Source organism: Trichechus manatus, unplaced genomic scaffold (assembly GCF_000243295.1).
Source record: "Trichechus manatus latirostris isolate Lorelei unplaced genomic scaffold, TriManLat1.0 scaffold00202, whole genome shotgun sequence".
In the NCBI taxonomy this organism is placed as follows: Eukaryota; Metazoa; Chordata; class Mammalia; order Sirenia; family Trichechidae; genus Trichechus; species Trichechus manatus.
In genome coordinates, this window is record NW_004444138.1 from 1,827,073 (window position 1) to 1,853,610 (window position 26,538).

General features: G+C 39.9%; 1 protein-coding gene and 1 pseudogene across 1 annotated transcript in view; both read right to left on the reverse strand.

Moving 5' to 3' along the window:
* Positions 1-1,243: 1,243 nt before the first annotated feature.
* LCA5L (lebercilin LCA5 like) overlaps positions 1,244-26,538 on the reverse strand; it is a 39,626-nt gene continuing 14,331 nt past the window's right edge. Inside the window, exons 4-7 of the mRNA XM_004387999.2 lie at positions 11,287-11,371; positions 9,838-9,941; positions 9,569-9,686; positions 1,244-2,036 (exon numbers count right to left, since the gene is read on the reverse strand). Coding sequence (XP_004388056.1) covers positions 1,306-2,036; positions 9,569-9,686; positions 9,838-9,941; positions 11,287-11,371 — 1,038 coding nt within the window. The 3' untranslated portion in view covers positions 1,244-1,305. The remainder of the gene's footprint in view (positions 2,037-9,568; positions 9,687-9,837; positions 9,942-11,286; positions 11,372-26,538) is intronic.
* LOC111822738 (uncharacterized protein C8orf59 homolog) lies at positions 12,499-14,217 on the reverse strand (annotated as a pseudogene).

Here is a 26,538-nt window from a genome sequence, read left to right on the forward strand (position 1 = left end):
ATTAAAGCTGTCCAACAGGATGAGGGCTGACTATAGTTACAAAGTCTCAGGCTTTTAGATAATTTTCTTCATTCACTGAGGCTGGATGCCCCAGAGGTCTCAGCATTATGTGGGAAAGCGACCTCCTTTTAGACTCCTTTCCTTGGGCTGACTATGGGTGTTGTCCTGTGTGCTTTGGAGGTTGTTCTGATGCTCAAGTTCTCTAGTGTGTCACAAGGCAAGTTTGTCATTTCATGTGTATTTGCATATTTTCCCCTATAGGCCTGTGAGAACTCTAAATTCCCTTCCTCTCTTCCTCCCTCCTTCTTTCTCTTCCTCCTTCCCTTCCTTTCTTCTCTCTCTCTCTCTTTCTACCATGGTTTCCAAAAAGATCAAAGATTATGCTCGATTATAGTATTTATCTCATTTTGGTTTTAGATGAAATTTTCCTTCCACCATGACTTTTACCCTCTTTTAAAAGTTTATTTTATTATTCTGTCAATTTAAAAAAGTGTGTTAATATTACACATCAACCCATAAACATCTTCGGAAATAGTTATGGCCTCGATTATAAATAAGTTGCTCTTATAACTAAATGAAGGTCAGTTAACTGATTAACATTATACCGTCCTAATATTAAATATTCTAAGTGTAATTTATTCATTAGGACTGAGTAGCTAGCTTGAGTGAACGCTAATTACACTGATATGTTTTTATGTTTTTTAAAACATCATTAATAGAAAAAAGGTCAAGATAAAAGTATGTGAGAAATCTAAATAAAAAGTACTGATCTTAAGTGTATATGAGGAAAGTGTCACCCATAAAGGCAGGATATTTAGACGCCCAGTTTAGCTGAATAAGAGAACACTCAAAAATGATTTTCATAAAACCAAGCTTGCTAATTACTGTGCATTTTTGTTTTAAAATAGTCTTCTGATCATAATGTCCCATTTCAAAGCTGCATCCGTGTTTTTAAGTGAAAATGCAGCTCCACTGCTGATAAAATTCTTATATGCATGAGATGTACATGTCTTAGGTTGACTTAGACTTACAAGCTATGAATTTCCATATAACATTAAAGCTATACAGTAAAGCGGTTTTCAAAACAATAAAAGACATGTTTCACTTGTAGAAAAAAGATGTAATTTTTAGTATTTAAAATGTCATCATTGGCTAATATACAACGGATTTTTATAATTAGATTGGCAATAAAATAAATCCTTAATTATCCAAAGTCAATTTAAGCACTGAAGAAAAGAACTCACACATTAAATTATAAGATTAAAGGCACATAAGAACCAGGATGTATTAGGATAATGATTATATTTAAATAATTATTTTTCTTTTTCCTTCTGTAGGTGAAGATGACTTAATAGAATTTACCACAGTTATTTTAGAATCTCCAAAAGCATTGCTGGCGGAGGCCTGACTGGGGGGTAGATGGTGTATCTTCTCACTTGTCAAAGTCTCCTCAGATCCTTTAATAACAACAGGACTTGACTGGTCATCTTTTAAGACATAGCCTGATCCAAAGAGTTCTTCCATTAGACTGCTTTTCTTATCTCTCAAAGTTGTATTTTTTACTTTTGTTCTGGAAGACTTACCAAAAGAGGGCTCATATCCGCTAGCTGAATGTTCTAGCTTCAGTTCTATGTTACCATGCTGTTTGTATGTATTATGATTGTTTCTCGTGATGCCTGTATTGGCTGGTCCACCTGAAGTAGGAAGCCCATGATGCAAGTTTTCAATCGTTTCTGTGAATGAATAATGCTTTCTTTGTCGAAAGGGTATTTTGATGTTTGGAACAACATACTTACCAGGTAGCTCATCCATGTCATTTAATTGTATATTTGTTTTAGACTTTTCTTTTACTATATCATCTTCATGAATGCTTTCCTCTTCAGGATGAGTTACTTGAATTCTTTTTGATGGTAGCTCTTGTTCCTCTGTAGTTAAAGGGATTTTCTTTTCTTGATGTGCCTTTTTCTCTTTTTGTCTTTTGTCAATATTCTCTACAGGTGCTTGTACTTCTAGATGTCCCTCTTCCTTTGATAAATCTATTTTAGAAAAACAGACAATTTAGTGCTCTTTAAAACTAATGGATTTCTATTTTAAGATGGCATTTTTAGAGTACTTATTTATACCTCCTGACAAGCACATTAAAAGAACAGAAAAGATAATAAATATATAAAAACACTTGAATATAGGGAAGGGTGCTATTTATAAGCTTGAAATCTTATACTTTCCTAGAACATTCCAAATAGTTGGGAATTATGAAACAGCTCAAAAGAAAAATGATATTTATAGAAGAAGAAATAGAGTTTGCCAATAAAGCTATTAATAGATGTTCAACATTACTAGCTGGATGTATGATAATGATGTTAAAACAATGAGAACATTTTTCACCCACCCAATTGGCATGTGATTTCCAGAGTTGGTGAAAGCATGAGGAAATTGGAACTTTTGTTCCCTGTTGGTGGGAGCACAAATTGATAGTGTTTTTTTTGGGGGGGTGGGGTGGGAACAATTTTATTTTAATACATACATTGTTTTTTTACAGAAAAGATGTTTTATTTCCTGCAGCATCCATGAACAAATCACACTGCGGTGATGCTTAATAGCATTTCATTCAAATCTAGAGCTTCATGACTTCTTAATGCCAAAAGTCTGCCTGTTACCCTTCCAAAGACATGCTGCCTTTCTTAATTCAGTATTTAATTTCCATGTCAACTAGTATCTCTTTGTGCCAGGTGCTGCCTGAATAGCAGAATTTAGCAGCAGCCGCCTTCAGCTGAAGTCACTAAAGGTTCTTGGTGCCATCCAGACCAGAGCACCTGGCAGTCCTTAGGGTGGCCTTCAGGACTGATAAATCTGGCCCAACTGCATGTCTGTTGCAGCCCTCTGTTTTGTGCTCATACTGAGTACTTAGCCTCTGCTACTGTGTATGCGGGGGGCAATTTTACACGGGCATACCCTACACCCAACAACTTCACTTCTAGGGAATGAACCTACAAAAACATACAAAGGTAAGTATAAGGATGCCGACTGCAGTGTGGTTTAGTAACAGTGAAATATCCTAAATGTCTGTTAAAGGAATAATGGTTAAATACATCATGGCATGTGCAGCCTATGGAAATCTAGGCAGCTATAATTAAGAATCAGGTGGATAAACATGAACAGACAGGAAGAGAAATTTACAGTATATTAAATGAAAAAGCTGTTTAAAGACACATTTGCCCTTCTGTTTTCCACCCAAGCCCCCAAGCACTCACAGAGCCCTGTGTCAGCCACCTTTCAGAGGAGAGACCTGTTCCAGGAACAGACATACAAGAGTTCTCAAGAAACCCATGGCCGACTGTCTGCTGACCAGCCTAGGCCATCGTTTATAAATCTGAACGGCAGCCATTTGTCAAGGAGAATGGGGACAGATGTTGGATGTGCACAGTTGGAAGTTTTTCACACTTGAACACTTTCTGAAATAGAATTATTCATTTATACTCCCAGAAAATAAAGGAATCCTACCAGGAGAAATACATTTCAAGAAATAGTAGTGAGCAAAGAAATCAGTAAAATGTAGAGTTAATTATAAATAATTGTTAAGATTATGCTGTGATGATGCTTGATACAAATTTTAAAAAAGGATGATTAAAATAACTAAAGGCGACAGAGGATGTAGGGAGAGAGAGGAATGTAAAACTTTCTGAAGTATTGTTTGGTTGGAGGAGTGAGGGAAATTATGTTGTGTTAGGGGTGGTAGAGTCGGTTTGTACTCAGAGCGACCTTATGTATAACAATGAAACTTGCTTAGTCCTGAGACATCCTCACATGTTTAATTCTAGATGTCAGTAAAAACCACATTTAAATATGTTTGTTGAAATTTTAAGGAAACCACTAGAAGAATAGAAATAAGATTAGAATTTTAAAAATACTAGACAAGGAGAAAATATAGTTGAATGTGTTAACTTTTCGTGTTTGAAGCCAGGTTGTACTGGGAATTGGAAAAAAGAAATCCAGCCAAGCTCTGTGGAAATATTAAAATTAGAGAAGAATTAATGGTAAAAAGCAAAAAGTAAGGACAGAGAGGTAAAGCCATGGGTTTTTAAGTACCAGGGAGTACAAAATGTACATGTCTGTATATCTCATAAAAACTCCTGGAAATACCAAGAGAAAAACAGGCAAAATTACAGTTTCAATTAGAGAATTTAATAAACCCTGTTCAGAAATAGCTCACTAAGTAAAACAGCAACAAAACCTTACTCTTAAATGATTTCTGTGTTGTGGGAGAAATCAAAACTGCAAGTGCAGACTATTTTTTACTACTTTTTATTCTGAATAATTAGATTAACAGTATATTGCACAAATAGTACAGAGAAGCCCTGCGTACCCTTCATCCAGTTATCTTACGTAACGATAGTCCATTATCAAAACCAGGAAATTGTGTGGAGTTCTGTTATTTTATCACGTGTGTAAACTCATGGAACCACCACCACAATCAAGATACCCAACTGTCCCACCACCGCAAAGATCTCCCTGGTTCTGCGTCTTGGTCCCAACTCCCTCCCCACTACCATCCCTAACTGCCTCCCAACCACTAATCTGTTCTTCAACTCTATCATTTTTGTCATGAAATTACAAGTAAATAATAAAGAGAATATACTATAAAAAAATCTATAGGATTTGGTTAATATTCAGAGAAAAGCAGATTAAAGGCCAAACAATGATTTTACTGGAAAATAAGAAAATTTAAAAATAAGTACACTGTGCATTCCATTAAAAGACTAGGAAAGGGATAAATTAGCATAAAACAAGATATTAATGAAGTAGAAAAAAGCAGACTTGATCAACAAAACAAAAAATAGATTATTTGAGAAGACCAATAAAATAGACCAAACTTTAGCAAGTTTTATCAAGGGAAAAACATAACAATAAATACTAGGAATAATGAAGGGAATGTAGAGATTTGACTTTAAAAAAAAATCATTAGAAAAATGTATGAATAACTATACTAAGAAATTTGGTAATATAAATGTTACCAACCCGTCCGAGTCACCTTTGTCTCCTGCCCTGGTCATGGCAGTAGCCTCTTCCCTGCCTTCTCACCTCCCTGCCTCTGCCCTTGCCTCACAGCAGCCCGAGGAGGCAGATCCAGTCACTCCTGCTCAAAACCCTTTATGGTTCCCATCCCACTCAGAAAAAAGGCCCAAATCCTTACCCCGCCTACAGTCCTCCCCCTTGCCAGTCTCGCTGCCTTCTTCAGACCTGCAGGACATTTTCCTTGTCCAGAATGCTCTTCCCCAGGTATCCACAAAAGAGACAATGGAAAAGCTCAATATCATCAGTGAGAACAAGGCCAATGGTCGACTGTGGAACAGACCATCAGTTGCTCATATGCAAGTTCAAGTTGAAACTGAAGAAAATTAGAACAAGTCCGTGAGAACCGAAGTAAAACCTTGAGTATATCCCACCTGAATTTAGAGACCATCTCAAGAACAGATTTGATGGCGTTGAACACTAATGACCGAAGACCAGATGAGTTGTGGAATGACGTCAAGGACATCATACATGAAGAAAGCAAGAGGTCATTAAAATGACAGGGAAGAAAGAAAAGAACAAAATGGATGTCAGAAGAGACTCTGAAAGTTGCTCTTGAACGTTGAGTAGCTAAAGCAAAAGGAGGAAATGATGAAGTGAAAGAGCTGAACAGAAGATTTCAAAGGGCGGCTCAAGAAGACAAAGTAAAGTATTATAATGACATGTGCAAAAAGCTGGAGATAGAAAACCAAAAGAGAAGAACACGCTCAGCAATTCTCAAGCTGAAAGAACTGAAGAAAAAATTGAAGCCTCGAGTTGCAATAGTGAAGGATTCTATGGGGAAAATATTAAACGACACAGGAAGCATCAAAAGAAGATGGAATACACAGAGTCAGTATACCAAAAAGAATTGGCTGACGTTCAGCTATTTCAAGAGGTAGCATATGATCAGGAACTGATGGTACTGAAGGAAGAGGTCCAAGCCGCACTGAAGACATTGGCGAAAAACAAGGCTCCAGGAATTGATGGAATATCAACTGAGATGTTTCAACAAATGGGTGCAGCACTGGAAGTGCTCAATCGTCTATGCCAAGACATTGAGAAGACAGCTACTTGGCCAACCAACTGGAAGAGATCCATATTTATGCCTATTCCCAAGAAAGGTGATCCAACCGAATGCGGAAATTATTGAACAACATCATTAATATCACACGAAAGTAAAATTTTGCTGAAGACCATTCAAAAGCGGCTGCAGCAGTATGTTGGCAGGAAACTGCCAGCAATTCAGGCTGGACTCAGAAGAGGACATGGAACTAGGGATATCATTGCTAATGTTAGATAGATCCTGGCTGAAAGCAGAAAATACTAGAAAGATGTTTACCTGTGTTTTATTGACTATGCAAAGGCATTCGACTGTATGGATCATAACAAATTATGGATAACATTGTGAAGAATAGGAATTCCAGAACACTTAATTGTGCTCATGAGGAACCTGTACACAGATCAAGAGGTAGTTGTTCAAACAGAATGAAGGGACACTGCATGGTTTAAAGTCAGGAAGGTGTACATCAGGGTTGTATCCTTTCAGCATACCTATTCAATCTGTATGCTGAGCAAATAATGTGAGAAGCTAGGCTATATGAAGAAGAACGGGGCATCAGGAGGAAGACTCATTAATAACCTACGTTATGCAGACGACACAACCTTGCTTGCTGAAAGTGAAGATGAATTGAAGCACTTACTGATGAAGATCAAAGACCACAGCCTATGGATTACACCTCATCTAAAAGAAAACAAAAATCCTCACAACTGGACCAATAAGTAACATCATGATAAACGGAGAAAAGACTGAAGTTGTCAAGGATTTCATTTTACTTGGATCCACAATCAACACCCATGGAAGCAGCAGTCGAGAAATCAAATGACGCATTGTATTGGGCAAATCTGCTGCAAAAGACCTCTTTAAAGTGTTGAAAAGCAAAGATATCACCTTGAAGACTAAGGTGCGCCTGACCCAAGCCATATACTTTCAGTCGCATCGTATGCATGTGAAAGCTGGACAATGAATAAGGAAGACTGAAGAAGAACTGATGCCTTTGAATTGTGGTGTTGGCGAAGAATACTGAATATACCATGGACTGCCAAAAGAACGAACAAATTTGTCTTGGAAGAAGTCCAACCAGAATGCTCCTTAGAAGCAAGGCTTGTGAGGCTACATCTTATATACTTTGGGCATGTTGTCAGGAGGGATCAGTCCTTAGAGAAGGACATCATGCTTGGTAAAGTAGAGGGTCAGTGAAAAAGAGGAAGACCCTCAAGGAGATGGATTGACACAGTGGCTGCAACAATGGGCTCAAGCATAATGATTGTGAGGATGGCGCAGGACCTGGCAGTGTTTCATTCTGTAGTACATAGGGACGCTATGAGTCAGAACCCACTGGACAGCACCTAACAACAACAAGTATTCACATGGACCGCGCCTCCCCTCCTGGCAAGTCTTTGCTAGAGGCCATCTTCTCAACCACACTTCACCCACCCTCTTTTGCCTTCATTTCCTTCTCCCTCTCCGCTCCTATTTTCCCTTATAGCACTCATCATCATCTAACATGCTTATTTTGTTTAATATCTGCCTCATCGCACATGAGGAGAGGGGTTTTTGTTCACTGCTGTATCCTCAATGCCTAGAACAATGCCTGGCAGAAAAAGTTTTTGTCAAATGAACAAATAAGCTTTCTAGGAAAATATGAATTGCTAAAGGTGACTGAAAAATAAATGGAAAACTTAAATAGAACAGTAACCATAAAAAGAACTCAAAGTGTGATTCACCATCTGCTTCTGCCAAACCTCACCAGACATGGCGACCTTGCAGGTGAGTCTGTCAGATCTTTGTGTTATTCAACATTATTCTAAGGCTTATTTGGCCCCACATCTAAGGTGTGACCCTACTGGGGCCTCTACTGAATGCCTGCCTGGTGTGTTCAACAAGGGCTCCCCACCCTGGTCCAAGGGAATGCAAGTGATTTGTGCCTGTGTGAACTCTGGGAATTGATTGATCATCAGGAACTGACCTTTCCTTGGGAGTTGTTCCTGTGGACCTGTGGGGATTCACCTAGACTTCTCATCAATAATGCAACATGAAAACAAGGGACAATGCCTTCTGGAGGAAAATTGTGTTGAATGTAGAATTTTATACCTAGCCAATTATTAGTCAAGTATATATTTAAAAAATTAAAACAAAAAACAAAAAACAAAAACACTGCCATTGAGTCGATCGCAACTCATAGCGAACCCCTAGGGTTTCCAAGGCTGTAAATCTCTATGGAAGCAGACTGCCACATCTTTCTCCCATGGAACTGCTGGTGGTTTCCAACCGCCACCCTTTCCATTAGCAGTCGACCGCTTTAACCACTGCGTCACCAAGGATCCTCAATTATTAATTAATGGTCATACACTTATTAAGTGTAGGGGCAGAATAATGGCATTTACAGACATGAAGTTATACTAATTCACCTTACACGCTCCTGTTCTCAAGGAGCTACTGGAGGCTGTGCACTTTAAAACATTTTTCCAACAAAGAGAAAGACCCATTTAGGAGACAGAACATCAGTGGAGAAGTGGGGTGTGAGGAAAATGGTGAAGGGAGATCCCAGATGACAGCTATGCCCCAGAGGTAGAGGACGCTGAGACGCAAGTGCTGGCACCCCAACAGCCCCCGCTCTGTTACACCCCCCACCACACAGACTGCAGGGTGCGCCAGGCCCTGGCTGTCCCGACCATGTTGTACCCTGCACCGTGTCAGCTGAGGACTCTCATTTCAGCGACAGAAGTTTTCTGCTTTGACCTGCTCCTGAGAGCTGGAAGTAAGTTTAGTGACCTTAAAAGCAGAAGAACTTGAGAAGCCCACTTCCTCTGGCCCCATCCCTCGGGGACTTCTGGAGCGGCTCTGCCAGATGCCGTGACTGGGGTCCAGCACTGCCAGGACCATTCAGCCAGTCACCTTGCAGCGGATTCCCCAGCTTCAGGGACGCTGAGGCCAGGGTGTCTGTTCAGCTTCACTTTTGCTGGAAGTCTCCATCTAATTGTGGTAATATTGCCCTTTACCCAGCCGGATTTGTTTGCTACTCGGTTTTTCAAAACTCAGTATATTGTTTAAGGATGATGTAAGACTGGGGAGCTGTGAGGAAAAGCAAGGGAATGACTGGCACGGAAGTCATGGTGGTTCCTGGCTGGGAGGGGGACGAGGGCCCCGGATGTCTAGGGAACACTAATGTGCTCATTTTAATTATTACATGCATTTTATAGAAACCCTGGCGGCACAGCGGTTAAGAGTTTGGCTGCTAACCAAAAGGTCGGCAGTTCTAATCCACTAGGCGCGCTCCTTGGAAACTCTATGGGGCAGTTCTACTCTGTCCTATAGGGTTGCTATGAGTCAGAATCTACTTGATGGCAATGGGGTTTTTTTAAATGCGTTTTATATATATTTTGAGATTATACAGTAACTCACAATTTAAAAAAGTCAAATAAGAAGAAAAGACTTTTAAAAAGTTGTTAAAATTACCTTCATGTTTTCTCTTAGGATCTTCGTGGTTTGGTAGTTTACTGATATAGTGAGGAATTTCTCTGTTTATTTCAGTTGATTTTTCTTTATAAGCAAAGTTTCCTGCTGTCTTTTTACTCTATTAGAAAAACAGAAAAACACATTTCTTGGGTTCTTGTGCTTTGTTCTAATAATACAAACACCTTTCGAACAGAACAAGTGACTATTGCCTACTTTATTTTTGGAAAGACATGTCTAATTAGACACTGAAGATTTCAAATTTGCTGTACCTTGGTTGTCAAAGATGGAACATCTGATTTTTGGGTTTCCTGGTGTCTCATACTTGTAAATGAAAAACTTTTCCTGTCTGCTTGTACTGATTTCGTTGAAGAAACTACAGAACAGGTAGATTATACGTAAGAAACCTATTATACATTTGGAAGCAATACTCATTTTAAACATAAAATAACAATGAAGTATGTAATTTAATAATAAAGTATACCGGATGTTTCCTAAAAATTTTCAATATATGTATAACATTTGCTAGTTTCCTTTCTTCCCTGCTGTCTGCTTTGCTGTGTTTTTTGGGCCACAAAGGTGATGGCTGTCACACTGTTACAGTATAAAAAAGTAAGTGTTAGGATAAGAGCATTGCTGCTGAAGGTATTCAGTGTCTCCGCCTGCAGAAGGTATTCAACGCTGTAGATGTGCAATTGTGAAAGGGCAACCCACAATGATGCCCTGAGAGAGTTCTTCATTATCAATGGTTGGACCATCCATGCTCAAGTGTATGACCATTAATCTAGACATCACTTCCCTTGAAACACCACCCATGGTCGATTCGATCATCTTCTCTGGTGACTGTTATTCTGGATTATAGCTATCAGTCGGAATTGACTTGACACAACGGGTTTGGGTTTCTGTTTTTTTTTTGGTAAGGAAAGGAAGGCAAGGAAATGTGAGGTTGCTGCCTTTAAATATGTAGTTACTTCTGTCAAAATAGAGATGAGTGTTTCTACTGTGCCGCTTTTGAGCAGAATCTTATGCTGGGAGATTCTGGGGAAAAAAATGGCGTATGTACTACCTTGAAGGAAAAAATACCACAACATGGATGGATCTCAAAAACATGCCACACAAAAGAAGTCGCACACAAAGACTGCATGCTCTATGATTCCACTTATATAAAACCCTAGGACAGGCAAACCCAAGCTCTTGTGACAGATGGGAAATCAGTGCTTGCCTCTGGCTGGGGATGGGGGGCTACCGACGGCACAGGGGCGCAAACGAGCTTCCTGGGAGATGGAAATGTTCTACATCTTGATTGGGGTGGTGGTTACATGGGTATATGCATCTGGCATAAACCCAATGAAGTCTACACTTCAAATAGATGAATTTTATTCAGGTAAATTATATCTCATGAAGTTGACTTAGAAAACCCACACACTGGATAACAGATACACTTAGAAAGTTTAACTGTTGGTGGACATTTTGCTTCAGGCTGAAAAGTTATCCTCTCGGTCCACCTGGAGTAAGGACATAAGTGAGCAGAATGGGAAGGCAGGAAAACATTTCTATTTTCTAGTTATTTCAACCACATCACAGTTGCATTCTTCATGTAGAATCACAAAAATGACCAATAAAATAATTTTTTAAACTATCCATTAGTTTGACTACATAAATTAGGAAAATATGACTAGATATTTAAAAATAGATTTTGAGAAAAAGTAACTAAAACATACCTTTTGGGTAATCATCTTTGTCATGTAAATTTTTAAGTATTCGATTAGTATAGATGTTTTTAATTTCAAGCTCTCGATCTTTTTCCTAAAAAGAACCAGAATACCAAATTTTCTATAAATACTTGTTTTTATCAACCTTGATTTCTTTTAAAAAATTAGCGAGTTCGGTATTCTTTGAATAAAATCTACAGATTCTAGCAGAAACAGAAATAGGCCATGTCATTATATATCATTCCAGACATCACAAAGTACTTTTTTTGTATAAAACATTACATTTATTGATCTTTTTTGGAGATGGGGGAATTTTTTTTTTTAATTTTTTTATTGTACTTTAGATGAAGGTTTGCAGAACAAATAGTTTCTCATTAAACAGTCAGTACACATACTGTTTTATGACATTGGTTAAGAAACCCACGATGTGTCAACACTGTCCCTTCTCGACCCTGAGGACCTTTTTTTTGGTGAAAATATATATAGTCAAAGTTACACCATTTTGAAAGTTTCCACATGTACAATTCAGTGACATCGAGTACTTTCTTCCAGTTGTGCTGCTATTCTCACTGTCCTTTTCCAAATTATTCCATCACCATTATCTTCAACTCACTGTCCCCTAGGCTTCCCATCAAACCTTTTGAGTTGCTGTTGTCAATTTGATCTCACATAGATAATTCTTTTTATTTTTTTTTGTACCTTAGATGAAGGTTTGCAGAACAAATAGTTTCTCATTAAACAGTACACATATTGCCCTATGACAGTGGTACCCCATAACATGTCAACACTGTCCCTTCTCAACTGTGGGTTCCCTATCACCAGCTTTCTTGTCCCCTCCTGCCTTCTAGTCCTTGTCCCTGGACTGCTGTGCCTCATTAGTCCTGTTTTATGAGGCTGTCTAATCCCCGTCTGAATGGCGCACTACGGGAGTGATTTCACCACTGAGCTAAAAGGGTGTCTGGGGGCCATACTCTCGGGGTGTCTCCAGTCTGTCAGGCCAGTAAATCTGGTCTTTTTTTTGTAAGTTAGAATTCTGTTCTACATCCTTTTCCAGCTCTGTCCAAGACCCTCTACTGTGATCCTGGTCAGAGCAGTCAGTGGTGGTAGCTGGGCACCATCTAGCTGTACTGGACTCAGTCTAGTAGAGGTCATGGTAGCTGTGGTCCATTAGTCCTTTGGACTAATCGTTTGGGGAGGGGGGAAATTGATGTATCACCACTGTTACAATGGAGCCATTAATCCTGTAGCTTCGTCAACATTAACTGGTTTGTTTTCATGATGCTGCTGAGGAATCAGGTGTGTCTGCAGATGTTCAAGGGAAAGGCCTTTTGAGAAGTGTGCAAGTTCCTTTTGCCTATCGATAAAAGCTTTATTTCCTCTGTTAACTTTTTCATCATTCACAATGTTTATCTTCTTCAGATTTGTGGTAACTGGTTTTGCTTTGTTTTTAAAGTTTTTTTTGGCTGGCTATGTGAAATACATTCCTGGACTTCTGTCCTCTTAGTTTATTCTTGGCCATTGTCTCCGATACCCGCATGCAGCTGCTCAAGCCCCAGGCGACGCCATCTGCACGCACAGGGTCCAGAAACTTCCACCAAGTACTAACTTTTAAAAAAGTGACAAACTATTATAATGGGGACCATATTTTTGAAAAGCCTTGCATGCTAACTTCCGCTGTATTCTTTTTGCTCCCTGGGCCTGTGCCCCGAAGGTTCTTGCTCCTCTGCACATCCAATATAGGAGCTACTAGCCACGTGTTGGTATTTAAATTAATGAAAGTTGAATACAATTAAAAATTTAGTCCTCAGTCATACTACCCATATTTCGAGTGCTCAACAACTATATGTGACTTGTCACCACAGTATTGGACAGTGCAGACAGAACATTGCCATCACTGCAGAAACTTCTATTAGACAGGGCTCCATCTTGGTAAAGAGCACAGGGTAAACAAAGCCTAGAACAAGGAGGCCATCATTCAGCTTTAAATCTCCGTGTTGACTTTTGAGTTTCAGCAAAACAAAAATTTGGAAATCCAGGCTTGTTAAGAAATAAAAAGGTTTTATTAAATTCCAAATAATCCTTCTTACACATACATCAAGAGGCAAATCTGCTGGACTCAAGACCATTGTGGTTCAGTAAAAATCACAGTCGAGAGGTGGGCATATATGAGTTAAGGGCGTCTTCCATCATCTGATTAGAGAGGAAAGCCTAGGGATGTGAGAGAGAGAGAAAGAGAGAGAGAAACAGATGGGGTTCTAGTCTCCCTATGCCTTCTTAGGGTCAAATCTACATGCCAGGGGATATTCAGGGGTAAAGAAACATATTTGCGGTTTGGAAGAGTCTCAGGCAGGAGGTCTTGGCATGGCCCAGGAAAACTTCAAGCCCCTTAAAAAGGCCTCCATATTCAGCATGGAGCTAGAGCAACATGGTATCACCACATTGTAAATGAGAAAGAACTAAATGCAATGTCTAGGCAAAGGGCCCAAAACAGTGCTTCCCTCACCCCTGCAATGAGTGGCGTGAACGGAGGGGAACTGAGTGGAGAGCCAGGGAACCTGCTCTGGAGTCCTCAAGGTTAGGGATCCAGGTGATCCCAGAGCAGAGCCTTTGGGACAGTCTAGCCAGGTATTACAAGAAGGATGCAACTAAGATCTCAGAGCATTTGCATCAACAGTCAGCAAGGTGGGACCACCAAGATTTGACCATACTGAGAAGAGACCATGAGCTTCACCAGCCACATTCAGTAGGTACCAGACAGGTTCCTGGGAACATGCCTGGTTAAGACGAGTCACTCCTCAGTAGAGCAAGGTCTAGAGAGGAGCCAAAGATCTCTTTCTCCCATCACCAACAGGACATGTGTTTTCCCTTATTCTCAGATGCTCTGTCCACTAACAGATGGGGATGAGTAAAATCTCTGAAAGTCTAAGAGACAGCCTAAAAGAAGACTGTTTTTAATTAGAAGAGACTGAGACAAGCTTGAATCAATTTCTCTTGCTCATCCCTACCTCCACCCCCAAGCTGTGAAGTGGGGTTCATAAGGAATTATAAGTTCAGAGAAAATAAATTATACATTTTTGCACATCTGAATTGTATAGTTTTTGTACTCCTTTTAATCATAAACTTGGCTTACGATCAGAGATACATAAATGGATAAAACATGAGAATATCAATCTTTTCTAGAATTTAGGTTTCTGTAAGTAAAATGTTATAGTTTGTCTCTCCTTTTATTTTTTCCTCAATGTGATAACACTTCACTTAGCCAGAAAGTACAGTAACTGTGAGAGTTTATTATTATGAAAAATTGGCCAAGTATATTCTGGATATTATGTTTAAGAAGAAGGATATTGTATAATACATTTTAGAAAAAATTTTCACCCACACTGGTTAAGTCAAGAAAGATTTTGATGTTTAGAAGGACACGTTTTGGTTATCTGGAAAATTCAGTGATATCTTTTGATTTGACTTGGACCCTCACAGGATCAGTATGTACTTCAGCAGCAGAGAACAGAAAGGAGGCACACTGAGAACTGCTGACTGACAAACATCTGGCACAGGGAGGGCCAGGGCCGAACAGAAGCAACACGAAAGACAGTCCCCCTACAGGCTTGGAACAAAGGTTCAAGTCTGGGCACCCATGACAAAGCTGGAACCAAAATACAAAAACAGGTTTAGAACACAATCTAGGACACTTTGTGGTTGAGGTCAATCAGTTAATCAAGAGAAACAGTAAGAAAGGACATTTATAACTAGGAATGCTCAATGGCATGCTGTGGAATACCCATAGAAAAGGCTATTCAGAAACTCAGAGGTATTAAGTCAGAGATAAATGGGAACTTTAGTCATGGGTGTGGAACCATGTAAAGATCAGCACTGATGGCTTCCAAAAATTAGACAGGAAATCGTGTCTTAATAGACACCACCCTTTTGGCAGGGGTAGATTGTAGCCTGGATGTAAGCTCATTTGGGAGCTGTGGAAGGTTGACATCTGTCCCCTTACTTTGACCCATTCTCTACAGCAGGGCCTAGATGTGGTGTGGATGACTTTGAAAATGAGTTCCAAGATATAGAAACAGAAATTTTAATCTTTGGGACCATACTCTCCCAAGCTCAAGCAATAATGGCTTATGTTATTGTGGCAGACTGTTTTCCAAAAATTGCCACAGCAGTATTTCTGTGCTCTTCCAGAACCTTGTCACCTCCCATCATGTGGCATCTACTGCTCCTTCCTTGAACTGTCTTGACGAACGGAATAAGGCAGAAGTGATGCTGCACGACTAAGGCTAGGTCGTAAGAGGCAATGTAGTTTTGGCCTGGCTTTTTCTCTCTTGAGACTCTTGCCCTTGGACCCAGCCACCGTATTATGAGGAGGTCCAGAACACAGAGAGAGGCCATGTGTAGGTGGTCCAGCCAACAACCCAGCAAAGGTTTCAGCTGACAGCTGGCACCAACTACAGGCATATGAGTGAGTAAGCCTTAGATAATTCCAGCCCCTAGCCTTCAAGCCATTCCAGCTGTTACCAAGTGGAGCAGAGATGAGCAAGCCCTGCCCGAATTGTAGACTTGTGAACAAAATAAATGCCATATTTTAAGCCACTAAAAGTTTCAGGGTGATTTGTTATGCAGCCACAGCAACTACAACAGTAGGATTTCAAAATATCTTTAAAGTTTGTATTACTCTTCCCCTTGGATCCGTACTAGGGATGACCATGAAGTGAAGCATACAGGGCAGCCTCATTTTTCCAGGTGAAGCAGGGCTGGTTGAATGTGGAGTGTATGCTGAATGCAGGAAGAAACTATCGGTGACAGGCTATGGGTTTCATGACTGAGCTATGGAAAATGACACAATGGATTGTTTACAATTATTTTTTGTAACAGATTCTCTGTGTGTCTTATTTTTTCCTCATGTATTTTTCATCTTTGTTTTCCTGCTTTTTGTTTTGGGAGTTTTTCTCAATATCCCTACATTTCCTTTATCTTCTAGCTCTTCTATTGAATTTTGTATGGCAATCTTATTTTGTTTGCTGCTTCTTTTTCATAACATCTTGTTCTTCTTTTATGGCTACAGTATCTTGGATGCTGGGATATTAAACTAAACTTGGGTCAGCTCTTTTGCTTATTATTCTTGTGTTTTCTTTCATGCTGTTGGTTTTCTTCATACATCTGGCTGCCTGAGCATATTTAAGATTGAGGGACTTCACCCACTGTTTGGTGTGGAAATTCAGTTCTTTGGTAGGCTCCTTCCTGAGTGGGAGGCAGGCTGTCTCCAGGTAAATCAGTGGGTTGTGTTGACAGGCAGACTTCACTTCCCTGTGAGTCATTTGACTGAGTGCCTCCCAAACTCCAGAATCAGGAGGGCTTTTCTCTGGGATACTGGCATACACACTTGTAGTCCCATTTGTTCTCAAGCAATTTATTCACTCCCCCAGGGGAGGAACTACAGACTTCTGGCCTAGTTGTAAATGCTGGGCTTGCTGATATGTACAGGGTTGAGGAGGAGGGCGAGACAGATAAGACTGATGCCCTGCTCTGTAGGCAGGCTTTCAGTTCATCCCATCCTTACTCTTCTCATCCTACCCTCCATACCTGCCTGTTAGACAAACGCTCCTCCAAGCATTTCCTGCTGTGGCTTTGGCTTTGTGTCACCCGTATAAATGCTCCCAGCCACTTTCTGTCTCAGTAAATCTACCAAACTCTATTGTTTGCTGATGGCTTACCCCAAGTTCTTTTTGCTGTTCCATGTCTATTTTCTTTTTTATTCCTTTACTGATATTTCAAGGATGGTTTTTGGAGGGAAGGAAATTAGAGAGTCTATAATTGCCAACAACTGAGTGTCAGAGTAAGCAAAGTCTTTGTCTTAGTCATCTAGTGCTGCTATAACAGAAATACCACAAGTGGATGGTTTTAACAAACAGAAGTTTATTCTCTTACAGTCTAGTAGGCTAGAAGTTGGAATTCAGGGCATCAGCTCCAGGGGAAGGTTTTCTCTCTCTGTCAGCTCTGGAGGAAGGTCCTTCTCATCAGTCTTCCCCCTGGACTAGGAGCTTCTTGGCGCAGGGACCCCGGGTCCAAAGGACATGCTTTTCTCCTGGCACTACTTTCTTGGTGGTCTGCGGTCCCCCTATCTCTCTGCTTGCTTCTCTCTTTTATATCTCAAAAGAGATTGGCTTAAATTGTAGATTAATCTCGTAGATTGAGTCTACATAACTACCTCTAATCCCATCTCATTAACATCATATAGATAGGATTTACAACACATAGAAAAATTGCATCAGATGACAAAATGGTGGACAGTCACACAACACTGGGAACCATGACCTAGCCAACTTGACAGATATTTCTGGGGGACACAATTCAATCCATGACAGTCTTTCTCAGCCCAAATCAGAACACATACTTACCTGCCAGCGAATGGGGTTTAGGTATCTCCCTCTTGTGACGGGAAGGGGTACAGCTTTAAAATATACTGATGCCCAGGTGCCACCCCAGAGATTCTGATTTCAAAGGTATGGGTGTGGCCTGGGCAATGGTGTTTATTTTTTTCATTGTTGTAAAAAGATACATATATAACACAACATTTACCAAATTAAAGTTTTTCACACGTACAATTTAGGGACTTCAATTACATTAATCATGTTGTGCAACCATCACCAGTATCCACCGCCAAATTTCCCATCACCATAAACAGAAATTCAGTGCTTCCTAAACAATGACTCCCCCTTTCCTCCTCCCTCCTGCCCTGGTAACCACTAATAAACTTTGGTCTCCATGCATTTGCCTATTCTAGATATTTCGTGTAAGTGGGATCATGAGTGTTATCTGACTTATTTCACTCAGCATAATGTTTTCAAAGTTCATCCATGTCACAACATGTATCAGGACTTCATTTCTCTTTATGGCTGAGTAATATACCATTGTATGTATACAGCACATTTATTCATTCATCTGTTGATGGACATTTAGGCTGTTTCCACATTTTGGCAGCTGTGAATAGTGCAATGAACATTGATTTACATGTGTCTGTGTTGCTGCTTTCAAATCTTGGGAATATACCTAGGAGTGGAATTGTCGGGTCATATGGTAGTTCTGGAGCCCTGGTGGTGCAGTGGTTAAGAGATCGGCTGCTAATCAAAAAAGGCTGGCAGTTCGAATCCACCAGTTGCTCCTTGGAAACCCTATGGGGCAGTTCTACTCTGTCCTATAGGGTCGCTATGAGTCTGAATCGACTCAGCGGCAATGGGTTTGGTTTGGTTTTGGTATTGACTAACGATGTTGAGCCTCTTTCCACGTGCTTGTTTCTCACTTGTATTTCTTTTTTGGTGAAATGTCTATTCACGTTCTTGGCCCATTTTTTGATTGGGTTATTTGTCTTTTTGTTACCAAGTTGTAGGCGTTCTTTATATATTCTAGATATTAAACCTTTATGGCAATGGGGTTTTTGAAGCTCCCCAGATGACTGATGTGCTGTCACATTCAAGGAACATTGCTTTAACCAAACACACAGGTGGCCGCCCCAAGGCTCTGCTCCTGTTCACATGTTGATTCTGAGCGTGGCGTTTCCCTCTCTGTTGCTGTTACCTCTCCAGCCTTTTTCCTGTGTATACTTTAGGTTGTGGTTGTTCTGTTTTCTCCATCAACCCCTCACCAAAAAAACAAAAACACACACATACTAGTTTTTAATCTTTCAGGAATTCTTTGGTTGTTCTGGTACAATTATGGTATTCTTTCTTGACTTATATGGTTACTTAAAAATACGCTTTCTGTCATTTCCATAAGACTTTGGCAGAAGGGAGGAAAAGCGTGTATTCAGCTCACTTTCTGGATCTATTTCGACTTTTTTATGCATAAGATATGTAAGTATTCTTTTTTTTTCCCTTAAAAAATTCTTATTATGGAAATTTGAAAAATATACAAAAGTAGAGAGAATACAGTCAATTTCCATGAACCCACTTCAATAATGAACAACACATCACCCTTCCTGATCTACTCCTACCCCTGGGTTGTTGTGAAGCAAATCCTAGGTATCACATAATTTAATCTGTAAAAATTTCAGTATGTATCTATAGTAGACTCACTCGCCAAAAAAAGACAATAATAATCCTTTAATATCATCAAATACGTAGTTTGTTTCACATTTTACCAACTGTCTTACAATTTTTTGTTTGTTTGTTTGAATCAGAATCCAAACAAGGTTGAAAACACTGTGATTAATATGTCTCGTACGTCTGTGTGAGGAACTTTTAAATTTTGAGGTGCTGGTAGGCCTAATTGGGGAGATTTCAGAACTAAAACTGTAAGCACTCTGTTCAGAAATTAAACTGAAGGTTTTACTTCTACACTCCTGATAATCATTAAAACATTAAATCATTAGGCTTCTGTTAAAGTATGCCATTTGAAAAACAAAGCTCAGTCGTGCTTGTTATGTTAACAGCGTTCCCACAGCTGGCCTTATGAAAAGGTTCACTGAGTTGTTAGAATAAATTAGAGCCTATAGATAAACGTGCTGTTTTAACTACCTTAAAAATTTCCCGAGCAAGCACTGAGGCATTCTCTCTTTTCTGTCAGCTAAATAAGCACAGTTTATGTACACTTCCCTAACGAATGGTCAGTTCTGTATCTAAAGATTCCAGTTAAGTTGGCCCAGCTGCAAATATATAAGTACTTCCATATCACTAAACTTTCATGTCAAAATTGTTTATACTTTTCATTTAAGAAATATTGCCTTAGTTAAAATGTATCAAGTATGAGAGATTTGTGTTAGACTAGAAACTGATGTAAAGAAAGTTTCACAGTTAATTGTCACCTGTGTAAATCTCACCTCCTTTTCTACCACTGCTTTGATGTGAAGTTATCTGTACTCACTCTACATGTTAAATAAATATCTCCTTGTTCTGCCTGTAAGGCAGAGCATACAGTTACAGTCAAACTGAACATATGCTCTCCTGCGGTTCATTCCTTCAATAAACTTAATTTGTTTAAATATCCAATTGGAGTGTTGGGCCAATGACTTCACGGGGACAAGTCTCTTTTAATCTACAGGTTCCTCACCCCCATTACTTTAATTTTCTTCTCATTGCCATTTGTTAAAGAAATTGGGTTGTTTGTCCTGTAGTTTCCCATAGTCTAGATGTTGTGAAGAATATTGAATATTGGTGTTGGCAAAGAATATTGAACATACCATGAACTGCCAGAAGAACAAACAAATCTGTCTTGGAAGAAATACAGCCAGAATGCTCCTTAGAAGTGAGGATGGCGAGACTTCATCTCATGTACTTTGGACATGTTATCAGGAGGGACCAGTCCCTAGAGAAGGACATCATGCTTGGTAAAGTAGAAGGTCAATGAAAAAGAGGAAGGCCCTCAACGAGATGGATTGACACAGTGGCTGAAACAATGGGCTCAAGCATGACAATGATTGTGAGGATGGCACAGGACTGGGCAGTGTTTCATTCTGTTGTAGGGTCACTATGAGGCGGAACCGACTGGACTGTTGCTGTCTACGTTCTGGTGGTATCATTTTTCATGTTCCTCTGCCCCCTATTTCTTTTAAATTGGTCATTAGATCTAAATGTTCAATCAGATTTAGGTTAGTTTTTTTTTTTGGCACGGATGCTGTGTATATCCGTCAGAAAGTGCACAATGCCTGGTGGTTTCTCTTGTGATGCTAACAGCCACTGATGCTTAGAGCCATCAATTTATTGTTGTTGTTAGCTGCTGTCACGTCCGGCCCCCAACTCAGGGCGACCCCGTGTGTTACAGACAGAACTGCTCACAGGGTTTTCTTGGTTGTAATCTTTATGGAAGCAGTTGGCCAGGCCTTTCTTCTCCAGAGTCTCTGGGTGAATTCCAACTGCCAAACTTTCCGTCTGCAGCCTATCGAAAACTGCTTGCACCACTTCCATCATTCCTTCTTCATTTATTAATTGGGATACTTTCATAGGAGGAGCTTCCCCCTCACAAACTACTTGGTTACTCTTAGGGGCAGTTCCTACAGGAAAGGTGGGTAAATGCTTGTTTCTCTTTCTTTATTTACCAGTTTCCAAAATCATGTGCTGGCTCCCTAGTGTATCCTCCAAAGATTACTACTCACTGAGGTTTTTTGTTTGGTTTTGTGTTTTAAGTATCATTACGAACTCTTAGATGTGTATATATTTGATCGTCTTCAATCCATGCAGTTATCCATAATGATCCTCAAACTGCCCCATCTTTGGCCTATTCTAGATGGCTCCTGAGCCCTTTGACATTATCCTAACGGTCCTTCATAGCTTTCTTGCTTTTGCATGATAATATGTTCCAGGCTCATCATATATTCCAGACCTAGGATTTCAAGGACCCCTGGTTCTTTTAAGTGGGATATGAAATTTGAAGACCATAATCTAGGCACTAGGGGTATTCATTTCTACTGAGTTGATAAAATATATCAAAAGTTCATAGTTTTACTTCCAATTCAAAAGCAAGACTATAGGATTTTCTGTTTTTGTTGAGTCTTTACCACTTACTTTTTTTCTCTTTTTTTTATTATGGTGAAAATATTCACACCAAAACATCCGCCAACACAACATCCACATTTACAATTCGATGACATAGGTTATATTTTTCATGTTGTGCCACCATTATCATTGTCCTTTTCCAAGTATTCTACCACTATTAACATAAACTCCCGTAAACCCAGTGCTGTCTACCAAATTCTGTCTTAGTTATCTAGCGCTGCTGTAACAGAAAAACCACAAGTGGATGGTGTTAACAAAGAGAAATTTATTTCCTAACAGTAAAGTAGGCTAAAAGTCCAAATTCAGGGTGTCAGCTCCAGAGGAAGGCTTTCTCTCTCTGTCAGCTCTGAAGAAAGGTGCTCCTCATCAATATTCCCCTGGACTAGGAGCTTCTCTGAGTAGGAACCCCGGGTCCAAAGGATCCGCTCTGTTCCCACCAGTGCTTTCGTGGTGGTATGAGGTTGCCCTGTCTCTCTGCTCACTTCTCTTTTATATCCCAAAAGAAACCAGCTCAAGAGACAGTCCAATCCCGTAGACTGAGTCCTGCCTTATCAACACAACTGGCACCACCCCCCACCATTAACATCTTACAGGCAGGATTTACAACACATAGGAAAATCACATCACATGACAAAATGGTGGACAATCACACAATACTGGGAATCACAGCCCAGCCAAATTGACACACATTTTTTTTGGGACACAATTCAATTCATGACATTCCACCCTTTGGCCTTCAAAAAATCACGTCCTTGCAACATGCAAAACATATTCACCCCATCATATCATAGCAAAAGTCTTAACTCCAAGTCTAAAATCCAAAAATTCCTCTTCATCTGTGAAATCGAGAATACAAGTTATCTGCTTCCAAAGGTACAATGGCAGAACAGGCACAAGCTAGATATTTCCAGAAACTGGAGGGAAAGAAGGGATAACAGGCACCAAGCAAATCAGCAGAACACGTTATATAAGCCCTCAAGGCTTTGAAAATAATCCTCTGTTCTCTGACGCCATTTACACAAGGCCCTGCCCTCCAGACTCTAGGTATTGGCCACTCTCTCCGGATTCTGAGTGGAGGCCCCTCGGCCCTGGTCTTCAGCTCCACCTTCCAGGACCACGGGGATGGCATCTCTGCTCCCTCAGCTTTAGGCACACCATTCTCCTAGTCCATCTGAATGGCAACTCCACCCCTAGAAACACCAGAGACCATGGCTCCACCCTTTGAAACCCCAGAGGTCGTGGCCATGCCTTTTGAGACTGAGGCAGCTCGGCTTCTTGTGTTCCTTGTCTCTTCAGCTTCTACTTCCTGGCTCCTTGGCCTCTCAAGGCCCTCGGGCCTCACGCCTGCATCCCCTGCTGGGGCAAGTGTTCCAAAGTTCTGTAGCTCCACCAATAAGTGCCTGGAGGCACCCCACTCCACCAGGAAGCCTCCTGCGCACAGGCGCTCAGCTCTCTCACTCTGTGGGTTTTCTCCAGTGCTGTCTGGTGCTGGTCTCCTGGTTCTGCTGCTGCCGGTCCTCTGCTGTGGCTGGTCCTCTGCTGCTGCTTCTCACCATCTGCGCCCTCTCCGGTGTTAACAGTTCTCCGCACTTCCTTCTGAGTCCTCTATCCATTCACAGTTTGAAAACTGCTTCCACATTTTAGGTATCTGTTAGAGCAGCACCCTACTCTCTGAGTCGATTCTGACTCATAGCAACCCTACAGGACAGGGTAGAACTGTCTCACAGAGTTTCCAATGCTGTAATCTTTACGGAAGCAAATTGTCATGTCTTTCTGCCATGGAGCAGCTGGTGGATTCAAACCACCGACCTTTCAGGTGCAGCTGAGCTCTTATTCACACACCACTAGGGCTCCTTAACATAACGTCTGCCCCTCAAAAAACACAAAAACTCCCCTTCTCCCTCCCTCCTACCTCTGGTAACCATTAATAATGACCTTTGGTTTCTGTATGTTTGCTTATTTCATATAAGTAAGATCATATAGTATTTGTCCTTTTGCAACTAACTTATTTCACTCAGCATAATGTTTTCAAGGTTCATCCTTGCTGTGGCATGCACCAAAACTGCATTTATCTTTACGGCTGCGTAATATTCCACTGTATGTATATACCACATTTTGTTTATCCATTCATCTGCTGATGGACATTTTGGTTGTTTCTATCTTTTGGCTACTGTGAAAAGTGCTGCAATGAACATTGGTGTACAGGTTACTGTTTGCATTCCTGTCTTCACTTCTTCTGGGTATATACCTAGAATTGGGATTGCTGGGGGCACATGGTAATTCTATGTTCAACTTTTTGAGGAACAGTCAAACTGTTTTCCACATTGGCTGCGCCATTTTACATTCCCACCAGCAATGGACGAGGGTTTCAGTTTCTCCACAACCTGGACAACACCTGTTGTTTTCTATTTTTTTGATCACTGCCATTCTATTGGGAGTGAGGTGATATCTCATTGTGGTTTTGATTTTCAACTCCCTAATCGCAAATTATGTTGAACATCTTTTCACGAGCTTGTTGGCCATTGGACTATCCTCTTTGGTGAACTGTCCGTTTAAGTCCTTTGCCCATACTTTGATTGGGTTGTTTTGTCTTTTTGTTGTTAAGCTGTAGAACTATGGGATTAAATTTTTTTTTTCTTAATTTTTGGTGAAAGTATACACAGCCAAAGATACACCATTTCTACAATTTCTACACGTACAACTCTGTGACATTAGTTACATTAAGTTGTGCTACCATTCTCACTATCCTCCTCCATTATTCCATCACCATTATCTTAAACTCACTGCCCCCTACACTTCCCATCCAACCTTTTGAATGGCTGTACTCAATTTGATCACACATAGATAATCCTTTAAAAGAGCACAATGCTCACAGCAGACATACTTTACTAATAAAAATAAGGCTTTTTTTTGGTTCAAACAAGACTTCAGGGGATAGTTCTGGTTTAAGGTTTAAAGTTTAAAAAGTCTGGATTCCACTGAGAATTTGAAATTCTGTTCCACCTCCCTCTCCTCCCGCCTTTGATCGGGATTCTTCTATAGACTCTTTGATTAAAATGTTCAGTAATGGTAGCCAGGCACCATGCAGTTCTTCTGGTCTCATGGCAGAGGAGGTAGTTGTTCACAGAGGCAACCAGACATGTATTCGATTTCCTCCTCCTACTCCTGACTCTCCTTCTTCCTTTGTTGCTTCAGGTGAATGGAGACCAGTTGCTGTACCTTGGAAGGAAGCCTGATAGCTTTTAAGACCCCAGTCACTACTCAACAAACTAGGAGGTAGAACACAAGTACTGAGAAAAAATATTAGGCTAATTGATTGGGATAGGACTATAGGATTTTTGTTTGACCTTATACATCTTCTGTATTTTATTTCTTCCATCTCCCAAATCCCAGTTCTCTATGACAACATAATCTATCATTTGCTTTATCCAGTAGGATACACACAACAGTCTCAGAATAACAATGCCAACACCAACATCAACAATATCATTACTACAGTTTAAGACTTTTTGTGAAGTTATTTTTGTCCTTACAGTATATACAGCAAAGTTCCTGTGCTTTCGCATCACTTGGAATAGTTGCTCTTTGTGACATTATGCCACCAATGGAATACATAATTGGGTTCATTTTTTTTCATTTTACTTTGGAGTTTTAGGTATTGCTTTTAAGTTTTTTTCTATTTAATTTGTTTTATTATTATGCGAAATATTTACATGGTTTTGTTTAGGGGGCAGTGAGTCTAAATTAATAGATGTGAAACAACTAGATCACAAATGGTGAGAATGTTGACAGAATGTGAAGAATGTAACCAATGCCACCAAACAATACGTGTAGAAACTGTTAAATGGGACCTATTTTGATATGCATATTTTCACCAAAAATAAAATTAAAAAAAATTTTATATGGTTCCAAAGACAAATCTACCAAAAAGGTATCCAAAGAAGCCTAGCATTTATCCCTGTCCTTTGTAACCTATTCTCTCCCTCCCCTACTATTGTTACCTGGCTATTGCCGTTCTTTTTCTTTTTAATATAAGCAAATATGTGGATCTGTTTGTACTCCCTCCCTTTTGTTAAATGGTAGCATGTTTTTCCACGTTGCTTTTTTCACTCACCAGTATATCCTGGAGATGACCCCATACTAGTATGTATTGGTGTCAGTTGCCATCAAGTTGATTCTCCAGTATACACAGATTCCTTATTCCTCTTTGAAGACGCACAGAAATCCACTGTGTAGAGGTACATTTACTTTTCTTTTTCCACAAATAAATTGGATCCTATTGTATATAGAATTTTGTATCCTTTTTTCCATTAAGCATTATAAGTATTTCTCCTGTTATTTTTATTTTTTAAATGGAAAAGTACCTCTAGCACTGTTTCTGATAATACTAAGTTAACATTTTTTTTTTTATTGTGGTAAAAATTTGGCACAAATGGTTACTAGCTGAAAGGCTGGCAGTTCAAACCCACCCAGAGGCACCTCGGAAGATAGGCCTGGAGATCTGCTTCCGAAAGTCACAGCCTTCAAAACCTTATGGAGCAGTTCTACTCTACACACATGGGGTCACCATGAGCTGGAAATGACTGGATGGCATCTAATAACAACAACAACGAGATATATATATATTATATATATAATATGTATATATATAATATATCGTTTTATATATATAACAAAACATTTTACTTCAACATTTTTTAACATGTATAATGCAATAACATTAATTATACTTGTCATGTTGTGCTACCATCACCACTATCCATTTCCAAATTTT